The sequence below is a fragment of the Hypanus sabinus genome (assembly GCF_030144855.1).
Source record: "Hypanus sabinus isolate sHypSab1 chromosome 31 unlocalized genomic scaffold, sHypSab1.hap1 SUPER_31_unloc_1, whole genome shotgun sequence".
Taxonomy (NCBI): Eukaryota; Metazoa; Chordata; class Chondrichthyes; order Myliobatiformes; family Dasyatidae; genus Hypanus; species Hypanus sabinus.
In genome coordinates this window covers 16,492-35,687 of record NW_026778953.1, presented here as the reverse complement: position 1 = coordinate 35,687, position 19,196 = coordinate 16,492, and the positions used below count along the sequence as shown (strand labels likewise).

At 48.2% G+C, this 19,196-nt stretch overlaps 1 protein-coding gene across 1 annotated transcript in view; it reads left to right on the top strand.

Annotated features, from left to right (window-relative positions):
* The first annotated feature begins 354 nt into the window (after positions 1 to 354).
* LOC132385549 (cathepsin F-like) overlaps positions 355 to 19,196 on the top strand; it is a 29,667-nt gene continuing 10,825 nt past the window's right edge. Inside the window, exons 1-3 of the mRNA XM_059957703.1 lie at positions 355 to 522; positions 4,250 to 4,316; positions 10,311 to 10,424. Of these exons, the coding sequence (XP_059813686.1) occupies positions 430 to 522; positions 4,250 to 4,316; positions 10,311 to 10,424 (274 nt within the window). The 5' untranslated portion in view covers positions 355 to 429. The remainder of the gene's footprint in view (positions 523 to 4,249; positions 4,317 to 10,310; positions 10,425 to 19,196) is intronic.

Here is a 19,196-nt window from a genome sequence, read left to right as displayed (position 1 = left end):
AACCTTTGACTTCACGCGAACTTTGCACAGCTTCTGAAACTGCAGAATGTGAGGCGGGTGTCAGCGAAGTTGTACGGAAAAGATGAATACGCTTGATACCAGGGATGCGAGACGATAAGGATCAGAAGATGCTGGAGCATTGAAACCATAAATGCAATAACCTGTTTGAAAGAAATGGTGCAAGCATTTGATGGGGTTAAAAACAAACAAGTTAACCACACTCAGTAAAATCGGTGCTGTCGTGGTCATAGAGCTCTGCCAGTTCTAAGCTTTGCTGTCACATCTTCCTGTCAGCAGAGATATTGCCCTGACAACTGCATGAGTCAGCAGTTTCGCAAGAATCAGAGTCACCTCACCTCTTCAAATCTCCTGCCACCTCTCCTGCGCATCACATTCCAGTTTCACCTGCACTCGGGTCAAACGGAAGCCATGCATCGTCGCCTTGTGCTGTTGGCCCTCCTGGCGTTCGCCTCCCGCTGCTGTGGAGGCAGGTGGCGTAGCCCCAGCGCAGGGCTGGAGAAGGTAGGTGCCAATTATGCCCGCCCAGGAACGCCGGCAACGCAACTTGGGAAACGGCGATTTCCCGACCATCCACAGGTTACTTGCTTTAGCGATGTGCCTGGAACTCCCTGATGCTGTTTTTCCCAGTGGGGTCTGCCTCAGGGAAAGCCGTTTGAGATGATGGTTTTTTCAGAAAATTGCTCCCCTGACACTGCAGGGCTCCCTTAGTACCGCAGACTGGAGATTTAGTGACTTGCCCCAGCTTTTTGCACAAAGCCGGCGGTTGTTCTGACTGCCGTCAGTGGTTTTCACAAGTTCAGGTGTCAAAGGAAGGAGGTCTAAGGTCAGATCACACCAAATAATATCAGAGCCGAGCCGCTGTCTAGGACTGAGGGTGAAAGTTCGCACCCTGCTTCACAATTTAAAACCAGAGCTGGTCAGGGTACCAAGCAGCCGGAAAGCACGAGAGATGCGGCGTCCCAGAACAGAGCGGCGAGTTCGATCCCGACCGCCGGTGCTCCTATGTGTGTGGTTTCCACGTTCTGTCTGACAGCTTTCTCCCGGAGCTTCTGGTTTTCAAAGATGAAGAGTCTCGGTGGGTTACTGATGAGGGATCTCACTGGGTTAATGGTGGGTTTCTATAAGGGATCTCACTGGGTTAATGGTGGGTTACTGATGAGGGATCTCAGTAGGTTAATGGTGGGTTACTGGAGGGATCTCACTGGGTTAATGGTGGGTTTCTATAAGGGATCTCACTGGGTTAATGGTGGGTTTCTGTAAGGGATCTCAGTGGGTTAATGGTGGGTTACTGCTGAGGGATCTCAGTGGGTTAATGGTGGGTTACTGCTGAGGGATCTCACTGGGTTAATGGTGGGTTTCTATAAGGGATCTCACTGGGTTAATGGTGGGTTACTGATGAGGGATCTCAGTGGGTTAATGGTGGGTTACTGCTGAGGGATCTCACTGGGTTAATGGTGGGATTCTATAAGGGATCTCAGTGGGTTAATGGTGGGTTTCTATAAGGGATCTCAGTGGGTTAATGGTGGGTTACTGCTGAGGGATCTCACTGGGTTAATGGTGGGTTTCTATAAGGGATCTCAGTGGGTTAATGGTGGGTTTCTATAAGGGATCTCACTGGGTTAATGGTGGGTTACTGCTGAGGGATCTCACTGGGTTAATGGTGGGTTACTGCTGAGGGATCTCAGTGGGTTAATGGTGGGTTTCTATAAGGGATCTCACTGGGTTAATGGTGGGTTACTGCTGAGGGATCTCACTGGGTTAATGGTGGGTTACTGCTGAGGATCTCACTGGGTTAATGGTGGGTTACTGCTGAGGGATCTCAGTGGGTTAATGGTGGGTTTCTATAAGGGATAGTGGGTTAATGGTGGGTTTCTATAAGGGATCTCAGTGGGTTAATGGTGGGTTACTGCTGAGGGATCTCACTGGGTTAATGGTGGGTTTCTATAAGGGATCTCACTGGGTTAATGGTGGGTTTCTATAAGGGATCTCAGTGGATTAATGGTGGGTTTCTATAAGGGATCTCACTGGGTTAATGGTGGGTTTCTGTAAGGGATCTCAGTGGGTTAATGGTGGGTTACTGCTGAGGGATCTCAGTGGGTTAATGGTGGGTTTCTATAAGGGATCTCAGTGGATTAATGGTGGGTTACTGATGAGAGATCTCAGTAGGTTAATGGTGGGTTTCTGGTTCGATGAGGGTCGTGATGGGTTAATGGTGGGTTTCTGGTTTGATGAGAGTCTCAGTGGGTTAAAAGTGAGTTTCTGATGCGGGGTCTCGGTGTGTTAATGGTGGGTTTCTGGTTCAATGAGAATCGCGGTGGGTTAATGATGGGTTTCTGATGATGGGTCTTAGTGAATTACCAGTTGGTTTCTGGTTCAATGAGGGGTCTTGGTTCGTTAATGATGGGATTCTAGTTTGATGATGGGTCTCAGTGGGTTACTAGTTGGTTTTTGGTTCAATGGGTCTTGGTGGGTTAATGGTTTGATGAGGGAACTTGGTGGGTTAAACGTAGGTTTCTGATGATGGGTCTCGGTGAGTTACTAGTTGGTTTCTAGTTAAATGAGGGGTCTCGGTGAGTTACTAGTTGATTTCTGTTTAGATGACGGGTCTCAGTGTGTTAATGGTGGGTTTCTGGTTTGATGAGAGTCTCAGTGGGTTAAAAGTGAGTTTCTGATGCGGGGTCTCGGTGTGTTAATGGTGGGTTTCTGGTTCAATGAGAATCGCGGTGGGTTAATGATGGGTTTCTGATGATGGGTCTTAGTGAATTACCAGTTGGTTTCTGGTTCAATGAGGGGTCTTGGTTCGTTAATGATGGGATTCTAGTTTGATGATGGGTCTCAGTGGGTTACTAGTTGGTTTTTGGTTCAATGGGTCTTGGTGGGTTAATGGTTTGATGAGGGAACTTGGTGGGTTAAACGTAGGTTTCTGATGATGGGTCTCGGTGAGTTACTAGTTGGTTTCTAGTTAAATGAGGGGTCTCGGTGAGTTACTAGTTGATTTCTGTTTAGATGACGGGTCTCAGTGTGTTAATGGTGGGTTTCTGGTTTGATGAGGGTCTCAGTGGGTTAATGGTTGGTTTCTAGTTCGATGATGGGTCTCAGTGGGTTAATGGTGGGTTTCTGGTTCGATAAGGGTTGTGGTGTGTTAATGGTTGGTTTCTGGTTTGATGAGGGTCTCAGTGAGTTAATGGTGGGTTTCTGGTTCGATGATGGGTCTCAGTGGGTTACTAGTTGGTTTCTGGTTCGATGAGGGTCTCAGTGGGTTAATGGTGGGTTTCTAGTTCGATGATGGGTCTCAATGGGTTAATGGTGGGTTTCTGGTTCGATGAGGGTCGCGGTGTGTTAATGGTGGGTTTCTGGTTCGATGAGGGTCGCGATGGGTTAATGGGTTTCTATTTCGATGATGGGTCTCAGTGGGTTAATGGTGGGTTTCTAGTTCGATGATGGGTCTCAATGGGTTAATGGTGGGTTTCTGGTTCGATGAGGGTCTCAGTGGGTTAATGGTGGGTTTCTAGTTCGATGATGGGTCTCAATGGGTTAATGGTGGGTTTCTGGTTCGATGAGGGTCTCAGTGGGTTAATGGTGGGTTTCTAGTTCGATGAGGGTCTCAGTGGGTTAATGGTTGGTTTCTAGTTCGATGAGGGTCTCAATGGGTTAATGGTGGGTTTCTAGTTCGATGATAGGTCTCAATGGGTTAATGGTGGGTTTCTGGTTCGATGAGGGTCACGGTGTGTTAATGGTGGGTTTCTGGTTCGATGAGGGTCGCGATGGGTTAATGGGTTTCTATTTCGATGAGGGTCTCGGTGGGTTAATGGTGTATTTCTAGTTCAATGATGGATCTCGGTGGGTTAATGGTGGGTTTCTGATTCGATGTGGGGTCTTGGTGGGTTAATGTTGGTGTTTCTGTTTCGACGGGGCAGCCCAGTGGGTTACCGGCCAATATTAACTGCCATTGGTCAGAATGGACAGTAATGTGGAAACAATGGGAGTAAAGGAGCACAGACTCAATGGGCTGAAGGGCTGACGTGCCTACTGCACTTCCCCATGACCTTATGACTCCAGTTGGCTCCTATTAATGGGAGACGATAACTTTCCTGGGAGTCCCATGCCCTTCCCAGGAGATCTCTTCCAGGATTCTCCATTGGAATGGATTGTGGGATGGGGGCCGGAAGCAGGGGATTAAAATCATTTGCCACAATGGTTACGGTTCTTTCCGAATTGATTGTCCCAGGACAAGATGATGCTGATGTTTCGAGATTTTATGAAAACTTACAACAAGACGTACAAGGATCACAAAGGTAAGAGTTGGCCCTTGGGATCTGGAATGTTTCTTTGTCTTAAAGTGATTTATTATTGTCTCATGTACTGAGTTACAGAGAAAATCCTGGCCACACTTACAGGCTGCCCCCAGCACACCCTCGGGTGTGTTGGCAGTTAACACAAATGACTCATTTCGTGGTATGGTTTGACGTTCCATTGAATCTCACATGCCCTTCTTGCAGGTCATCACATTACACCGGCCCAGCATGAGCAGAAACAGCAACAGAATAAAGTGTTACAGTCTCAGAGGCAGGCGATGGGGTGCAAGGTAGACTATGAGGTCAAGCATCCATCTTATCATACTCCAGTCTGTCAATAGCCTTCTAACGATGGGGTAGAAGCTGTCCTTGAACCTGGTGGTAGGTGGTTATGGGCTCTTGTCTCTTCCGTCCTGTGGGAGATTGGGAGTAGAAGGGAAAATGCCCCAGATAGGAGGTGGTGGGTGGTCTTTGATTATGCTGCTTTCCCGAGGCAGTGGGAAGTGTAGGCAACTTGAGACAACATGTCAAGGGGCATCAATTCCTGATGATCCTGAATTGCTCCCTTGACTTGAGTGGCTGGCGAAGTCACTTAGGTATGAAGTGTGTGGGTCAGGCATCTCTTGTTCAATGGTGTTCTTGTTTTTGAATCGCAATAAATAACCTTCAAGATTTGGAAACCTTGCGATCTGCAGAGAGAAGGGGTTTAATTTATGCTGGTTTTGTGTTCAGCTCAACATGGTGGGACAAAGGTCCTATTCCTGTGCTGTACAGATTTTGGGCCCAAAAGACAACAGAAGCTCAAACTAGGACTGTTCACAGACATTTGGCCCATCCGCTTCAGGAACAGGGGGACGTATGAGGATTCACTCAGTGGCTCTCTATGCGCTACCTCCTGTACCTAATAAAGAGGCCACTGAGTGTATGTCCATGGTCTTCTGCTGCTGTAGCCCCTCCACTTCAAGGCTCAACGTGTTGTGCATTCAGAGATGCTCTTCTGCTCATCACTGTTGTAACACGTAGTTTCTGAGGTACTGCCGTCTTTCTATCAGCTTGAACCAGTCTGGCCATTCTCTTCTGACCTCGCTCATTAACAAGGCGTTTTCATCCACAGAGCTGCCACTCACTGTTCTGTGTGTTGTTTCTCACACCATTCTCTGTAAGCTGGTGTGAATACCCCAGGAGATCAGCAGTTTCTGAGACACTCAAACCACCCCGTCTGGCACCAACAATCATTCTACTGTCAGTCACTTGGATCACATTTCTTCCCCATTCTGATGTTTGGTTTGAGCAACAACTGAATCTCTTGACCATGTGTGCATGCTTTAATGCATTGAGTTGCTGCCACGCGATTGGCTCATTAGGTAATGCATTAACGAGCAGGAGTACAGGGGTACCTAATAAAGTGGCCACGGAGTGAGTAGCTGTGTTCGTCACTGTTTTTCAGCGTATGCATCTGAGCAAGCAAACAGAGACTGTGTGCTTTCCTTGTGGGCAGAGAGAGAAAGATTCTCGATACTCGAGGGGTGGGGAGGTGGGGAAGGACAGGGGGAGAAAGATTCTCGATACCCATGGGGATGAGATGGTGGCTGGGAAGGGCAAATGCAGACCCAGGCATCAGATCAGATCTGCTGCAGGTTAGAGAACAGGAAAATTAAGAACAGTTTTGTGGAGCCTCATTCTTTTCCTATCTCGTGCATGGGTGTGCGTGTGTGCTGCTGCTGGGCTCCAACCAAGCCTCTCCGAGATGAAGTGTGAAGATCAGAAGATTAAGAGATGATGTATTCAGAGTTGTGGATGGTTATCAACTTGCTGATTGAACTCTTTGATAGTGGGGCACCATCAGATCAAAATGATGCTATCTATAACGTGGGGCTGTTTCGGGAATGAATACTGAAAGTGTCCAGAAAGATGTGGGAGAAACGATACCAGATATCTGATCTGTCTCTGCCATTTATAGTTCTATGAATTTCTATCAGATCTTCCCTCAGCCTCTGCCACTTGTGTATCGACAAAACAACCTCTGCCTACAGCTCATTACTGTCAATCTATGGTGCGAGAAACAAAAAACAGCCAGTGAGCGGGAGTTCTGTGGTTGGAAACACCTCGTTAATGAGAGAGGACAGAGGAGAATGGCCAGACTGGTTCACGCTGACAGTAACTCGGATAACCACACGTTACAACAGTGGTGTGCAGAAGAGCATCTCTGAACCTTGAAGTGGATGGGCTACAGCAGAAGACCAAGAACATACACTTAGGCCACTTTATTAAGTACAGGAGGTACCTGATAGAGTGGCCACTGAGTGTATGCTCGAGGTCCCCCTGTTCTGGAAGCAGATGGGCCTAATGTTCTGTGGGATGTAAAAAGTGTCTGCAAACAGACTGTTGTTTGTGCTTCCATAACAGTTTGTGAAAATTCAGCATGTCATCTAAAATGTTGAACTTCAATTGATGCACAGTGGAGAGTATCCGTATTGGCTGCATCGCAGCATGTTGTATCCGCATTGGCTGCATCGCAGCGTGATGTATCCTCATTGGCTGCATCGCAGCGTGTTGTATCCTCATTGGCTGCATCGCAGCATGATGTATCCTCATTGGCTGCATCGCAGCGTGATGTATCCTCATTGGCTGCATCGCAGCGTGATGTATCCGCATTGGCTGCATCGCAGCGTGATGTATCCTCATTGGCTGCATCGCAGCATGTTGTATCCTCATTGGCTGCATCGCAGCATGATGTATCCTCATTGGCTGCATCGCAGCATGATGTATCCTCATTGGCTGCATCACAGCGTGATGTATCCTCATTGGCTGCATCGCAGCGTATTGTATCCTCATTGGCTGCATCGCAGCATGATGTATCCTCAATGGCTGCATCGCAGCGTGTTGTATCCTCATTGGCTGCATCGCAGCATGATGTATCCTCGTTGGTTGCATCGCAGCGTGTTGTATCCTCATTGGCTGCAACGCAGCGTGATGTATCCTCATTGGCTGCATCGCAGCGTGTTGTATCCTCATTGGCTGCACCGCAGCGTGATGCATCCGCACCGCAACGTGAAGTACCCTCATTGGCTGCACCACAACGTGATGTACCCTCATTGGCTGCATTGCAGCGCAGTGCATCCTCACTGGCTGCATCACAGCACAACATATCCTGACTAGCTGCATCCATCGCAACCTGGCGTATCCTGACTGGCTGATCACTGCTGGGCATCAATACCCAGGAATAGAAACTTCTACAAACAGTAGTGGATACAGCTCAGCCCATCACGGGTAAAGATCTCCTCGCCACTGAGCCCACCTGCAAGGATCACTGCACCAAGAAAGCAGCGTTATCCATCTAGGGCCCCACCAACCCGGTCATGCTCTCTTCACACTGCTGCCATCAGGAAGGAGGTACAGGAGCCAGGTCCCACCCCACCAGGTTCAGGAACAGTTATTACCCTCAACCATCAGGCTCCTGAACCAGTGAGGATAACCTCAACTCTGAACTGATTCCATCGGGAAGGAGCTACAGGAGCCTCAGGTCCCACACCACCAGGTTCAGGAACAGTTATTACCCTCAACCATCAGGCTCCTGAACCAGTGAGGATAACCTCAACTCTGAACTGATTCCATCAGGAAGGAGCTACAGGAGCCTCAGGTCCCACACCACCAGGTTCAGGAACAGTTATTACCCCTCAACCATCAGGCTCCTGAACTAGTGAGGATAACCTCAACTCTGAACTGATTCCATCAGGAAGGAGGTACAGGAGCCTCAGGTCCCACACCACCAGGTTCAGGGACAGTTATTACCCCTCAACCATCAGGCTCCTGAACCAGTGAGGATAACCTCAACTCTGAACTGATTCCATCAGGAAGGAGGTACAGGAGCCTCAGGTCCCACACCACCAGGTTCAGGAACAGTTATTACCCTCAACCATCAGGCTCCTGAACCAGTGAGGATAACCTCAACTCTGAACTGATTCCATCAGGAAGGAGGTACAGGAGCCTCAGGTTCCACACCACCAGGTTCAGGGACAGTTATTACCCCTCAACCATCATGCTCCTGAACCAGTGAGGATAACCTCAACTGTGAACTGATTCCACACCTACAGGCTCACTTTCAAGGACTCATTGCAAATCACCTCAATATTATTTATAATTTTGTGTATTATTATTATTTTGTATTTGCACAGTGGATGTTTGTGTTTCGGGTGTTTGTGCATAGTTGGTCATCGGTTCTCTTGTTTTTCTTTGTTCTCCTGTGATTGGCCGCAGGACAATGAACTCCAGGGTTGTGTGTACTTTGATAATAAATTTACATTGAACTCTGAAAAGAAACATCACACAGACACACACAACCGTAAACATACTCACGCAGACAGAAACACAGAAAATGTACAAACACACACACATTTACTGATGCATACGCACATATTCACAAAACACACACTCACACACATGGGCACACACTCAGACACATTCTCAAACACACATGCACACCAGACACACACACTCTCTCACACACAAACTCTCTCTGACATGCACACCCAGACACACTTGCACACACATCCTTTCTCTGACACACTGACACACAGAGAAACACTCTCATGACAAGCAGACACACTCTCACACACACAGACACACAGACACACACACTCAAACACAAACACACTCACACAGACAGAAACTCAGAAAACATAAACACTGAGAAATACTCACACACGAACACACATTTTCACACACAGACACACAGTCACACACACACACTCAATCTCACACAGACATAGTCACACGCGCACACTCTGTCGTGCTGCAGAGGGAGCCTGCAGTGCCTCCGGTCCTGCCAATCTTCCTTTCCAGTCTATCCAGTAAATCGTCCGAACACCGGGTCGTGCCTCACTCCAGGACCAGGGCCCCAGTCACCTCGTCATTGTTTACACTGATTGTTGACCTCAGAAAATGTGTTATTAATCATGTTTTGGTTGTACATCTTGCCTTTTGAACAGCCAGTAAGCAGTCGCCCAACTTAAGTAGCACCATCTTTAACTGAATGTCCACAAGTAAATGAACCTCAGGATAGTTTAGGGAGATAGGCTGGTAGGGTGGTCAAGATAGCTTATGGAATGCTTGCTTTTATTAGTTGAGGCAATGAGTTTATAAGTCAGGAGGTTATGTTGCAACTTCATAAAACTCTGGTTGGGCCACATCTGGAGTATTGCGTACATTTCTGGTTGCCCCACTATAGGAAGGATGTTGAGGCTTTGGAGAGAGGGCAGAAGATATTTACCAGGATGCTGTCTGGTTTAGAGGGCATGTGCTATCATGACAGGCTAGATAAATTGTGTTGTTTTCTTTGGGGTGGCAGAGGCTGAGGGGAGAGCTGATACAGGTTTACCAAGAGGCATAAATGAAGTAGACAGGGAGTATCTTTGCCCCAGGGTTGAGATATCTAATACCAGAGGGCATGCATTGAAAGTGAGAGGGGTAAGTTTTTTACTCAGTGGATGCCCAGTATGGTGGTAGGGGCACATACTTTAGAGGCTTTGAAGAGGCATTTGGACAGGCACATGGATGCGAGGAAGATGGAGGAATATGGACATGGTGTAGGTAGGAGGAATTAGGTTTGGGTGATTTTGATTTGCTTTTTAGCTGGTTCAGTATAACATTGTGGGCCGAATGGCCTGTTCCTGTGCTGGACTCTTCTATCTTCTATAGTCTGTGCTTTATTTCTGAACAAACTTAGAACAAATTGCAACACCTTGCAATTGTCCAGTTTGAACGCTACTTGCCATCCATTGGCCCACATCCCCAGCGCAAGAAGATGCCCCTATTATTAACCTTCATCACTGTCCAATGATCACTGACCACTGTGAGTGGTAGGGGTACGGGTTGTTTACCACGGACACTGTGACTGAGGGCAGTAAGGGGGCAACTTGGACTCGAGGGACAGATTGGTCCCTTTCTATGCGGCTTTAACAGGGGTTAACACATGGGATTTTCTCTCCTACGTAGAGGAGATGCGTCGCTTTGAGATCTTCGTGGAGAACATGGAGGAAGTGAGGATGCTGCAGGAGACAGAGGAAGGAACGGCGAGATACGGTGTCACCAAATTCAGTGACCTCTCAGGTACGGTGCTACTCTCACCTCTGCCAATGCCCTGTTTGCACGCTTCCCTCACTTACCCCTGCAGACCAGCCCCTGTCACCCACACCGTTGTGAAGCTTGAGCAAAGTAACACTATTTTCATACAGAAATTGACCAGCTGGATACAGGTATTGACCTTGTGTGTGTTCAAATGCCTTATTCACCAAATCAATCACTAATCACACGATAATGCAGGCATCAATAACCAATAGAATCTCCACATTAAAGGCCAATGGTATTTCAGAACTAGCAAAGTAACTGACCAAGAGTAACCCTTAATTTGCATCCTTACCTTGTCTCCATACGTCAAATGGTCCCCGTCATCGGTTGTGCAAAGGGATTTACACCATTTGTCTAAAAGGAGTTTGTACGTTCTCCCCGTGACTACCTAGGTTTCCTCTGGCAGTTCCAGTTTCCTCCCACAGTCCAAAGACATAGGGGTTACGGGGAATAAGATGGGCGTGCTGCACTGGCAGAATAAAGGGTGACAGAGTCAAAGAGGTTGGAGAGGATTCTGAATCCTCGAAAGGGGAAAGAGAGAGAGAGGGAGGGAGGGAGAGAGTGAGGGTGAGGGAGGGAGAGGGGGAGAGAGGGGGGAGAGGGAGAGGGAGGGGGAGAGGAGTAGAGGGAGAGGGAGGAAGATAGACAGAGGGGGAAGAGAGAGGGAGTGAGAGAAAGGGTGATGGAGAGAGGGAGAGAGGACAGAGGGAGATGGAGGTAGGAAGGAGGGGGAGAGAGAGAGTGGGAGAGATTTAGAATTAGTGGGAGAAGAAGAGACAGAGAGGGAGAGGGAAAGATGGGGAGGGGAAGAAGGAGGGGAGAGAGAGGGTGAAGGAGAGAGGGGGAGAGGGGGAGCGGGGAGAGAGAATGGAGCAAGAGGGATAGAGAGAGAGAGAGAGAGAGAGAAAGGGAGATAGAGAAAGGGGGAGAGAGGGAGAGGGAGGTGGAAGGCAGGGAGATAGAGGGAGAGGAGGAGAAAGGGGAGGGAGAGAGAAGGACAGAGGGAGATGGAGGGAGGGAGAGAGAGCGGGAGGGGTTTAAGGTAGTGGGAGAGGGAGAGGAGAGAGGGAGGGGCTGGGAGTGATTGCGAAAGGGGAGGGAATGGGGAGGATGAGGAGAAAGAGGGGGGAAGAGAGAGGGGGGGTAGTGAAAGGAGGAAAGGAGAGGGGATGAATGCAAGGGAAGAAAGTGGCTGGTGAAAGGTGGAGAGAGAGAGAGGAAGGTCGGCAGATGCAGATTACCATCTGGGCGAAAGGACAAGATTAAACCGGGGAAGTCCAGGGCTGGAGTTCTGTGGATTCACTGAATTGAAGGAGCCACGGTGAGCGACGAGGACTTGTGCCAGCTCGAAAAACCCCGACGCAGCGCACTGATGAGAGTGGACGGCAGCGGGGTAGGTCCGCAGGATTGACTCCAGAGCCGCGACTCATCGGAGTCAGCTCCACGGCCCATTGCTTTTCAGACAGCAAGAGCGCAGGGATCTGAACCACTCCGACTGGCACCGTGTAACTCAGCAGGTCCAGCACGGACCAAGCACGCCGGATCCTAATGGCCCGAGCTGCCGGGAGTCAGGAGGGTAAACCTGGCTCCACACGGTCTACCTGATGCAGGTGGATCTGACCATGGATGAAGCGACCAGTTGTGTTGTACGGAGTGGTCTCGGGCAGGGAAGTGGTGCAGAGTGAATCAAGGTGGAAATTGCTTTCTAAATGTGGAGAGAATTCAGGTGCAAATCGACATGGTTCAGGAATCCTTTAGGGTTAACTTCAAAGTTCAAGGTAAATTTATTACCAAAGTACATACAGTACATGTCACCATATACAACCCTAAGATTCATTTTCTTGCAGGCATACTCAGTAAATGTAACGACCATAAACCAATGAAAGATTGCACCAACAGGGTAGACCACAAAAGTGTAAAAGGCAACAAAAGAAAGAGAAAAACTAAATAAATAAGCAATAAATATTGAGAACATGAGATGAACAGTCCTTGAAAGTGAGTCCATAGGCTGTGGGAACTGTTCAGTGTTGGGACAAGTGAAGTTGAGTGAGGTTATCCTCACTGGCTCAGGAGCCTGATGGTTGAGGGGTTATAACTGTTCCTGAACCTGGTGGTGTGGGACCTGAGGCTCCTGTACCTCCTTCCCGATGGAATCAGTTCAGAGTTGAGGTTATCCTCACTGGCTCAGGAGCCTGATGGTTGAGGGGTAATAACTGTTCCTGAACCTGGTGGTGTGGGACCTGAGGCTGCTGTAGCTTCTTCTGATGGTAGCAGTGAGAAAGGAGCACGTCCTGGGTGGTGGGGGTCCCTGATGATGGATGCTGCTTTCCTGCGACAGTGCTCTGTGTAGACGTGATCGGTAGTCAGGAAGGCAGGTGCAATTTATTTCTTACTCATTTTGAGAGGACTAGAATATAAAACAAGATTTACAGTGAGGCTCTTTAAGGCACTGGCCAGATTGCATTTCTAAGTAATTGTGGGCCCCATATCTAATGAAATGATTGTTGGGTCCGGAGAAGGTGTGGAGGATGTCTGCAAGAGTGATCCTAGGGATGAAAGGGTTAATGTTTGAGGAGTGTGTTAGAATTCAAGAGGGGATCTCATTTAAAACTATCAAATACTGAAACTCCTGGATAGGGTGGATGTGGAGATAATGTCTCCCATTGTGGGTAGGTCTACAGGATCATATTGAAACCTACCAAATTGTGAAAAGCCCGGGTAGTCTGGACATAAGAACATAAGACACAGAACTGAATGAGGCCATTTTGCCCATTGAGTCTACTGTGCCATTCAATCATGGCTGATCCTTTCCTCCCCTCCTCAACCTCCCCATAACCTTTGATGTCCTGTCTGATCAAGAACTTATCAAGCTATGCCTGAAGTACAGCCAGAATCCTGGCCTCCATAGCTGCCTGTGGTCTCCTATAGTGGGTGAATCTAAGACCAGAGGGCAAAGCTTCAGAATCGAGAGACGCCCATTTAGAACAGAGGTGCAGAGGAATTTCTTCAGCCAGAGGGTGGTAAATCGGAGGAATCTGTTGCCACAGATGATTGTAGAGGCCAAGGCTTTGACTATCTATAAGGTAGATATAAACAGGTTATTGAGTGGTTCCGAGGAGAATGGGGTTGAAAGAAAGATCCCCCTGACTGAATGGTAGAGCAGACTCAATGGGCTGGATAGCCTAATTCTGCTCCTATGTCCCCCAGCACTTGGCACACAATGACACAGATGGGGCACAGATGACACAGACGATGTCTATTTGGCAAACACAGCAAATCTTTAATCTTAAATACCAAGAGATGGGGCAAACGCAGGAACTCCAGAGCAAGAGATGAAATGCAGGTCAGGTGTCATAAGACCACGACACATAGGAGCAATAATAGTCATTCAGCCCATCTGCCATTCCATCATGCTGATCCCAGATCCCACTCAACCCCATACACATGCTTTCTCAGCATATCCTTTGATGTCCTGACTGATCAGGAAACGATCAATTTCCGCTTTAAATATATACAGAGACTTGGCCACCACTGTCTGTGGCAGAGCATTCCACAGATTCACTAATCTCTGGCTAAAAAAATTCCTCCTTACCTGGGTTCTATAGGGTTGCCTCTCAATTTTGAGGCTGTGCTCACCATAGAAAACTTCCTCTCCACATCTACCCTGTCTAGTCATTTCAACATTCAGTAGGTTTCAAAAAGATCCCCACCCATTCTTCTCAATTCCAGTGAGTACAGGCCCAAAGCTGCCAAGCACTCCTCAAATGTTAATCCCATCAATCCCAGAATCATTCTCCTGAACTTTCTCTGGACCCTCTCCACTGACAACAGAATCTTTCTAAGATAAGGGGCCCAAAGGTGTTGACAATACTCCAAATGTGGCCTGGCTAGTGTCATATGAAGGTTCAGCATTATTTCCTCACTTTTATATCCTACTCCCTTTGAAATAAATGTCAACGTTGCATTTACGAGGAAATCTGCAGATGCTGGAAATTCAAGCAACACACACAAAATGCTGGTGGAAGACAGCAGGTCAGGCAGCATCTGTAGGAAGAAGCACAGTCAATGTTTCGGGCCGAGACCCTTCATCAGGACTAACTGAAAGGAGAGATACTAAGAGATTTGAAAGTAGGAAGGGGAGGGAGAAATGCGAAATGATAGGAGAAGACCAGAGGAGGTAGGATGAAGCTAAGAGCTAGAAAGGTGATTGGTAAAAGGGATACTGACCTGGAGAAGGGAAAGGGTCATGGGATGGGAGGCTTAGGGAGAAAGAAAGGGGGAGGGGAGCATCAGAGGGAGATGGAGAACAGGCAGAATGATGGGCAGAGAGAGAAAAAAAAGGGAGGGGCAAAAATAAATAAATCAAGGATGGGGTAAGAAGAGGAGGAGGGGCATTAACGGAAGTTTGAGAAGTCACTGTTCATGCCATCAGGTTGGAGGCTACCCAGCCGGTATATAACGTGATGTTCCTCCAACCTGAGTTTGGCTTCATTGGGGTTTTCTACTGTCAAGATGAAGTCAATGTTCAAGAAGAACATTGACTTCTCTAACTTCCGTTAATGCCTCTCCTCCCCTTCTTTCCCCATCCCTGATTTATTTATTTTTCCCCCTCCCTTTTTTTCTCTGCCTGCCCATCACTCTACCTGTTCTCCATCTCCCTCTGGTACTCCCCTCCCCCTTTCTTTCTCCCTAGGCTTCCTGTCCCATGACCCTTTCCCTTCTCCAGCTCTGTATCCCTTTTGTCAATCACCTTTCCAGCTCTTAGCTTCATCCCACCCCCTCCAGTCTTTTCCTTTCATTTCGCAATTCCCCGTCCCCCTCCTACTTTCAAATCTCTTACTATCTTTTCTTTCAGTTAGTCCTGACGAAGGGTCTTGGCCCGAAACGTCGACAGTGCTTCTCCCCATAGATGCTGTCTGGCCTGCTGTGTTCCACCAGCATTTTGTGTGTGTTGCTCAACATTGCTTTTGCCTTCTTTACCACAGACTCAACCTGTAAATTACCCTTCTGGGCAACTTGCATGAGGACTTCTAAGTTCCTCTGCACCTCTGATGTTTGAATTTTCTCCCCATTTAGATAATAGTCCACACCATTGTTTCTTTTACCAAAATGCAGTATCATACATTTCCCAATACTTGATTCCATTTGCCATTTTTTTGCCCAGTCTTCCAATTTATCTAAGTCCTGTTGCAATCGCATTGCTTCCTCAGCACTACCTACTCCTCCAACTATCTTCAAATCATCTGCAAACTTTGCCACAAAGCCATCAAATCCATTATCCAAATCATTGACAAACAGTGTGAAATACGAATAGCAATCCCTGAGGAACTGACAGCCAACCAGAAAAGGCCCCCTTCATTCCCACTTGCTGCCTCCTGCCTGTCAGCCATTCCTCTATACATGCCTGAATCTTTCTTGTAAAACCATAGGATTTTATCTTTTTAAGCAGCCCAATGTGTGGCACCTTATCAAACACCTTCTGAAAATCCAAGTGAATGACATCCACTGCCTCTCCTTTGTCCACCCTGCTTGTACTTCCTCGAAGGACTCTGAGAGATTTGTCAGATTTTACAGAAACCATGCTGACTTTGACTTATTTTAACATTAGTCTCCAAGTACCTGAAACCTCATCCTTAGTAACAGACTCTAACACTTTCCCAACCACTGAAGTTAGGCTAACTGTCCTTTAATTTCCTTTCTTTTGCCTTCCTACCTTCTTAAAGAACAGAGTGACAATTGTAATTTTCCATTCCTCTGGAACCATGCCAGAAAGATCATGACCAATGCATCCATTATCCCTTCAGTGACCTCTCTCAGGACTCTGGGATGTAGTCTGTCTGGTCCAGGTGACTAACAGCCATCCATTATCTCTTCAGTGACCTCTCTCAGGACTCTGGGATGTAGTCTGTCTGGTCCAGGTGACTGACAGCCATCCATTATCTCTTCAGTAACCTCTCTCGGGACTCTGGGATGTAGTCTGTCTGGTCCAGGTGACTGACAGCCATCCATTATCTCTTCAGTAACCTCTCTCAGGACACTGGGATGTAGTCTGTCTGGTCCAGGTGACTGACAGCCATCCATTATCTCTTCAGTAACCTCTCTCCGGACTCTGGGATGTAGTCTGTCTGGTCCAGGTGACTGACAACCATCCATTATCTCTTCAGTGACCTCTCTCAGGACTCTGGGATGTAGTCTGTCTGGTCCAGGTGACTGACAGCCATCCATTATCTCTTCAGTAACCTCTCTCAGGACACTGGGATGTAGTCTGTCTGGTCCAGGTGACTGACAGCCATCCATTATCTCTTCAGTAACCTCTCTCGGGTCTCTGGGATGTAGTCTGTCTGGTCCAGGTGACTGACAACCATCCATTATCTCTTCAGTAACCTCTCTCTGGACTCTGGGATGTAGTCCGTCTGGTCCAGGTGACTGACAGCCATCCATTATCTCTTCAGTAACCTCTCTCAGGACACTGGGATGTAGTCTGTCTGGTCCAGGTGACTGACAGCCATCCATTATCTCTTCAGTAACCTCTCTCGGGTCTCTGGGATGTAGTCTGTCTGGTCCAGGTGACTGACAGCCATCCATTATCTCTTCAGTAACCTCTCTCTGGACTCTGGGATGTAGTCCGTCTGGTCCAGGTGACTGACAGCCATCCATTATCTCTTCAGTAACCTCTCTCAGGACTCTGGGATGTAGTCTGTCTGGTCCAGGTGACTGACAGCCATCCATTATCTCTTCAGTAACCTCTCTCAGGACTCTGAGATGTAGTCCGTCTGGTCCAGGTGACTGACAGCCATCCATTATCTCTTCAGTGAGCTCTCTCAGGACTCTGAGATGTAGTCTGTCTGGTCTAGGTGACTGACAGCCATCCATTATCTCTTCAGTAACCTCTCTCAGGACTCTGGGATGTAGTCCGTCTGGTCCAGGTGACTGACAGCCATCTATTATCTCTTCAGTAACCTCTCTCAGGACTCTGAGATGTAGTCCGTCTGGTCCAGGTGACTGACAACCATCCATTATCTCCTCAGTAACCTCTCTCAGGACTCTGAGATATAGTCTGTCTGGTCCAGGTGACTGACAGCCATCCATTATCTCTTCAGTAACCTCTCTCAGGACTCTGGGATGTCGTCTGTCTGGTCCAGGTGACTGACAGCCATCCATTATCTCTTCAGTAACCTCTCTCAGGACTCTGGGATGTAGTCTGTCTGGTCCAGGTGACTTATCCACCTCAAGACCTTTCAGTTTGCCTGGCACTTTTTCCTTTGTAATAACAATGGCACTCACTCCTGCTCCCTGACACTCACAGACCTCTGGCACACTGCTAGTGTCTGTCACAGTGAAGGCAGATGCAAAGTACCCATGAAGTTCAGCTGCCAATTCTTTGTCCCCCATTACTTCCTCTTCAGCATCATTTTCCTGTGGTCCAATATCAACTCTCACCTCCCTTTTACTCTTCATATAACTGAAAAAAGCTTTTAATGTCCTGCTTTATATTATTGGCTAGGCCCCCATATTCATCTTTTCCCTTCTTATAGCTTTTTTTTATTTGTCTTTTGTTGGATTTTAAAAGCTTCCCAATCATCCAACTTCCCACTCACTTTTGCTACCTTGGCTTGGTTTTTATGCCGCCTGTCAGTCTACACTGCCATTTAAACACAGCACCTTCAGGGTGGTAGTGTCAGGACGTAGTGTCACTCAGGGCAGTAGTGTCAGGGCATAGTGTCACTCAGGGTGGTAGTGTCAGGGCATAGTGTCACTCAGGTGTAGTGTCACTCAGGGCGGTAGTGTCACAGGGCAGTAGTGTCAGGGCGTAGTGTCACTCAGGGCGTAGTGTCTCTCAGGGTGGTAGTGTCAGGGCATAGTGTCACTCAGGGTGGTAGTGTCAGGGCATAGTGTCACAGGTGTAGTGTCACTCAGGGCGTAGTGTCTCTCAGGGTGGTAGTGTCAGGGCATAGTGTCTCTCAGGGTGGTAGTGTCAGGACGTAGTGTCACTCAGGGTGGTAGTGTCAGGGCGTAGTGTCACTCAGGGCGTAGTGTCTCTCAGGGTGGTAGTGTCAGGGCATAGTGTCACTCAGGGTGTAGTGTCACTCAGGGCGGTAGTGTCAGGACGTAGTGTCTCTCAGGGTGGTAGTGTCAGGGCATATTGTCACTCAGGGCGGTAGTGTCATTCAGGGCAGTAGTGTCACTCAGGGCAGTAGTGTCATGGCGTAGGGTCACTCAGGATGTAGTGTCACTCAGGATGTAGTGTCACTCAGGGCGTAGTGTCACTCAGGGTGTAGTGTCACTCAGGGCAGTAGTGTCACTCAGTGTGGTAGTGTCACTCAGTGCGGTAGTGTCAGGGCATATTGTCACTCAGGGCGGTAGTGTCATTCAGGGCAGTAGTGTCACTCAGGGCAGTAGTGTCATGGCGTAGTGTCACTCAGGGAGTAGTGTCACAGGGCCGAGGTGTCACTCAGGGCTGTAGTGTCACTCAGGGCGTAGTGTCACTCAGGGCGTAGTGTCACTCAGGGCAGTAGTGTCACTCAGTGTGGTAGTGTCACTCAGTGCGGTAGTGTCAGGGCATAGTGTCACTCAGGGCGGTAGTGTCATTCAGGGCAGTAGTGTCACTCAGGGCAGTAGTGTCATGGCGTAGTGTCACTCAGGGAGTAGTGTCACAGGGCCGTAGTGTCACTCAGGGCTGTAGTGTCACTCAGGGCGTAGTGTCACAGGGTGGTAGTGTCACTCAGGGCGGTAGTGTCAGGGCATAGTGTCACT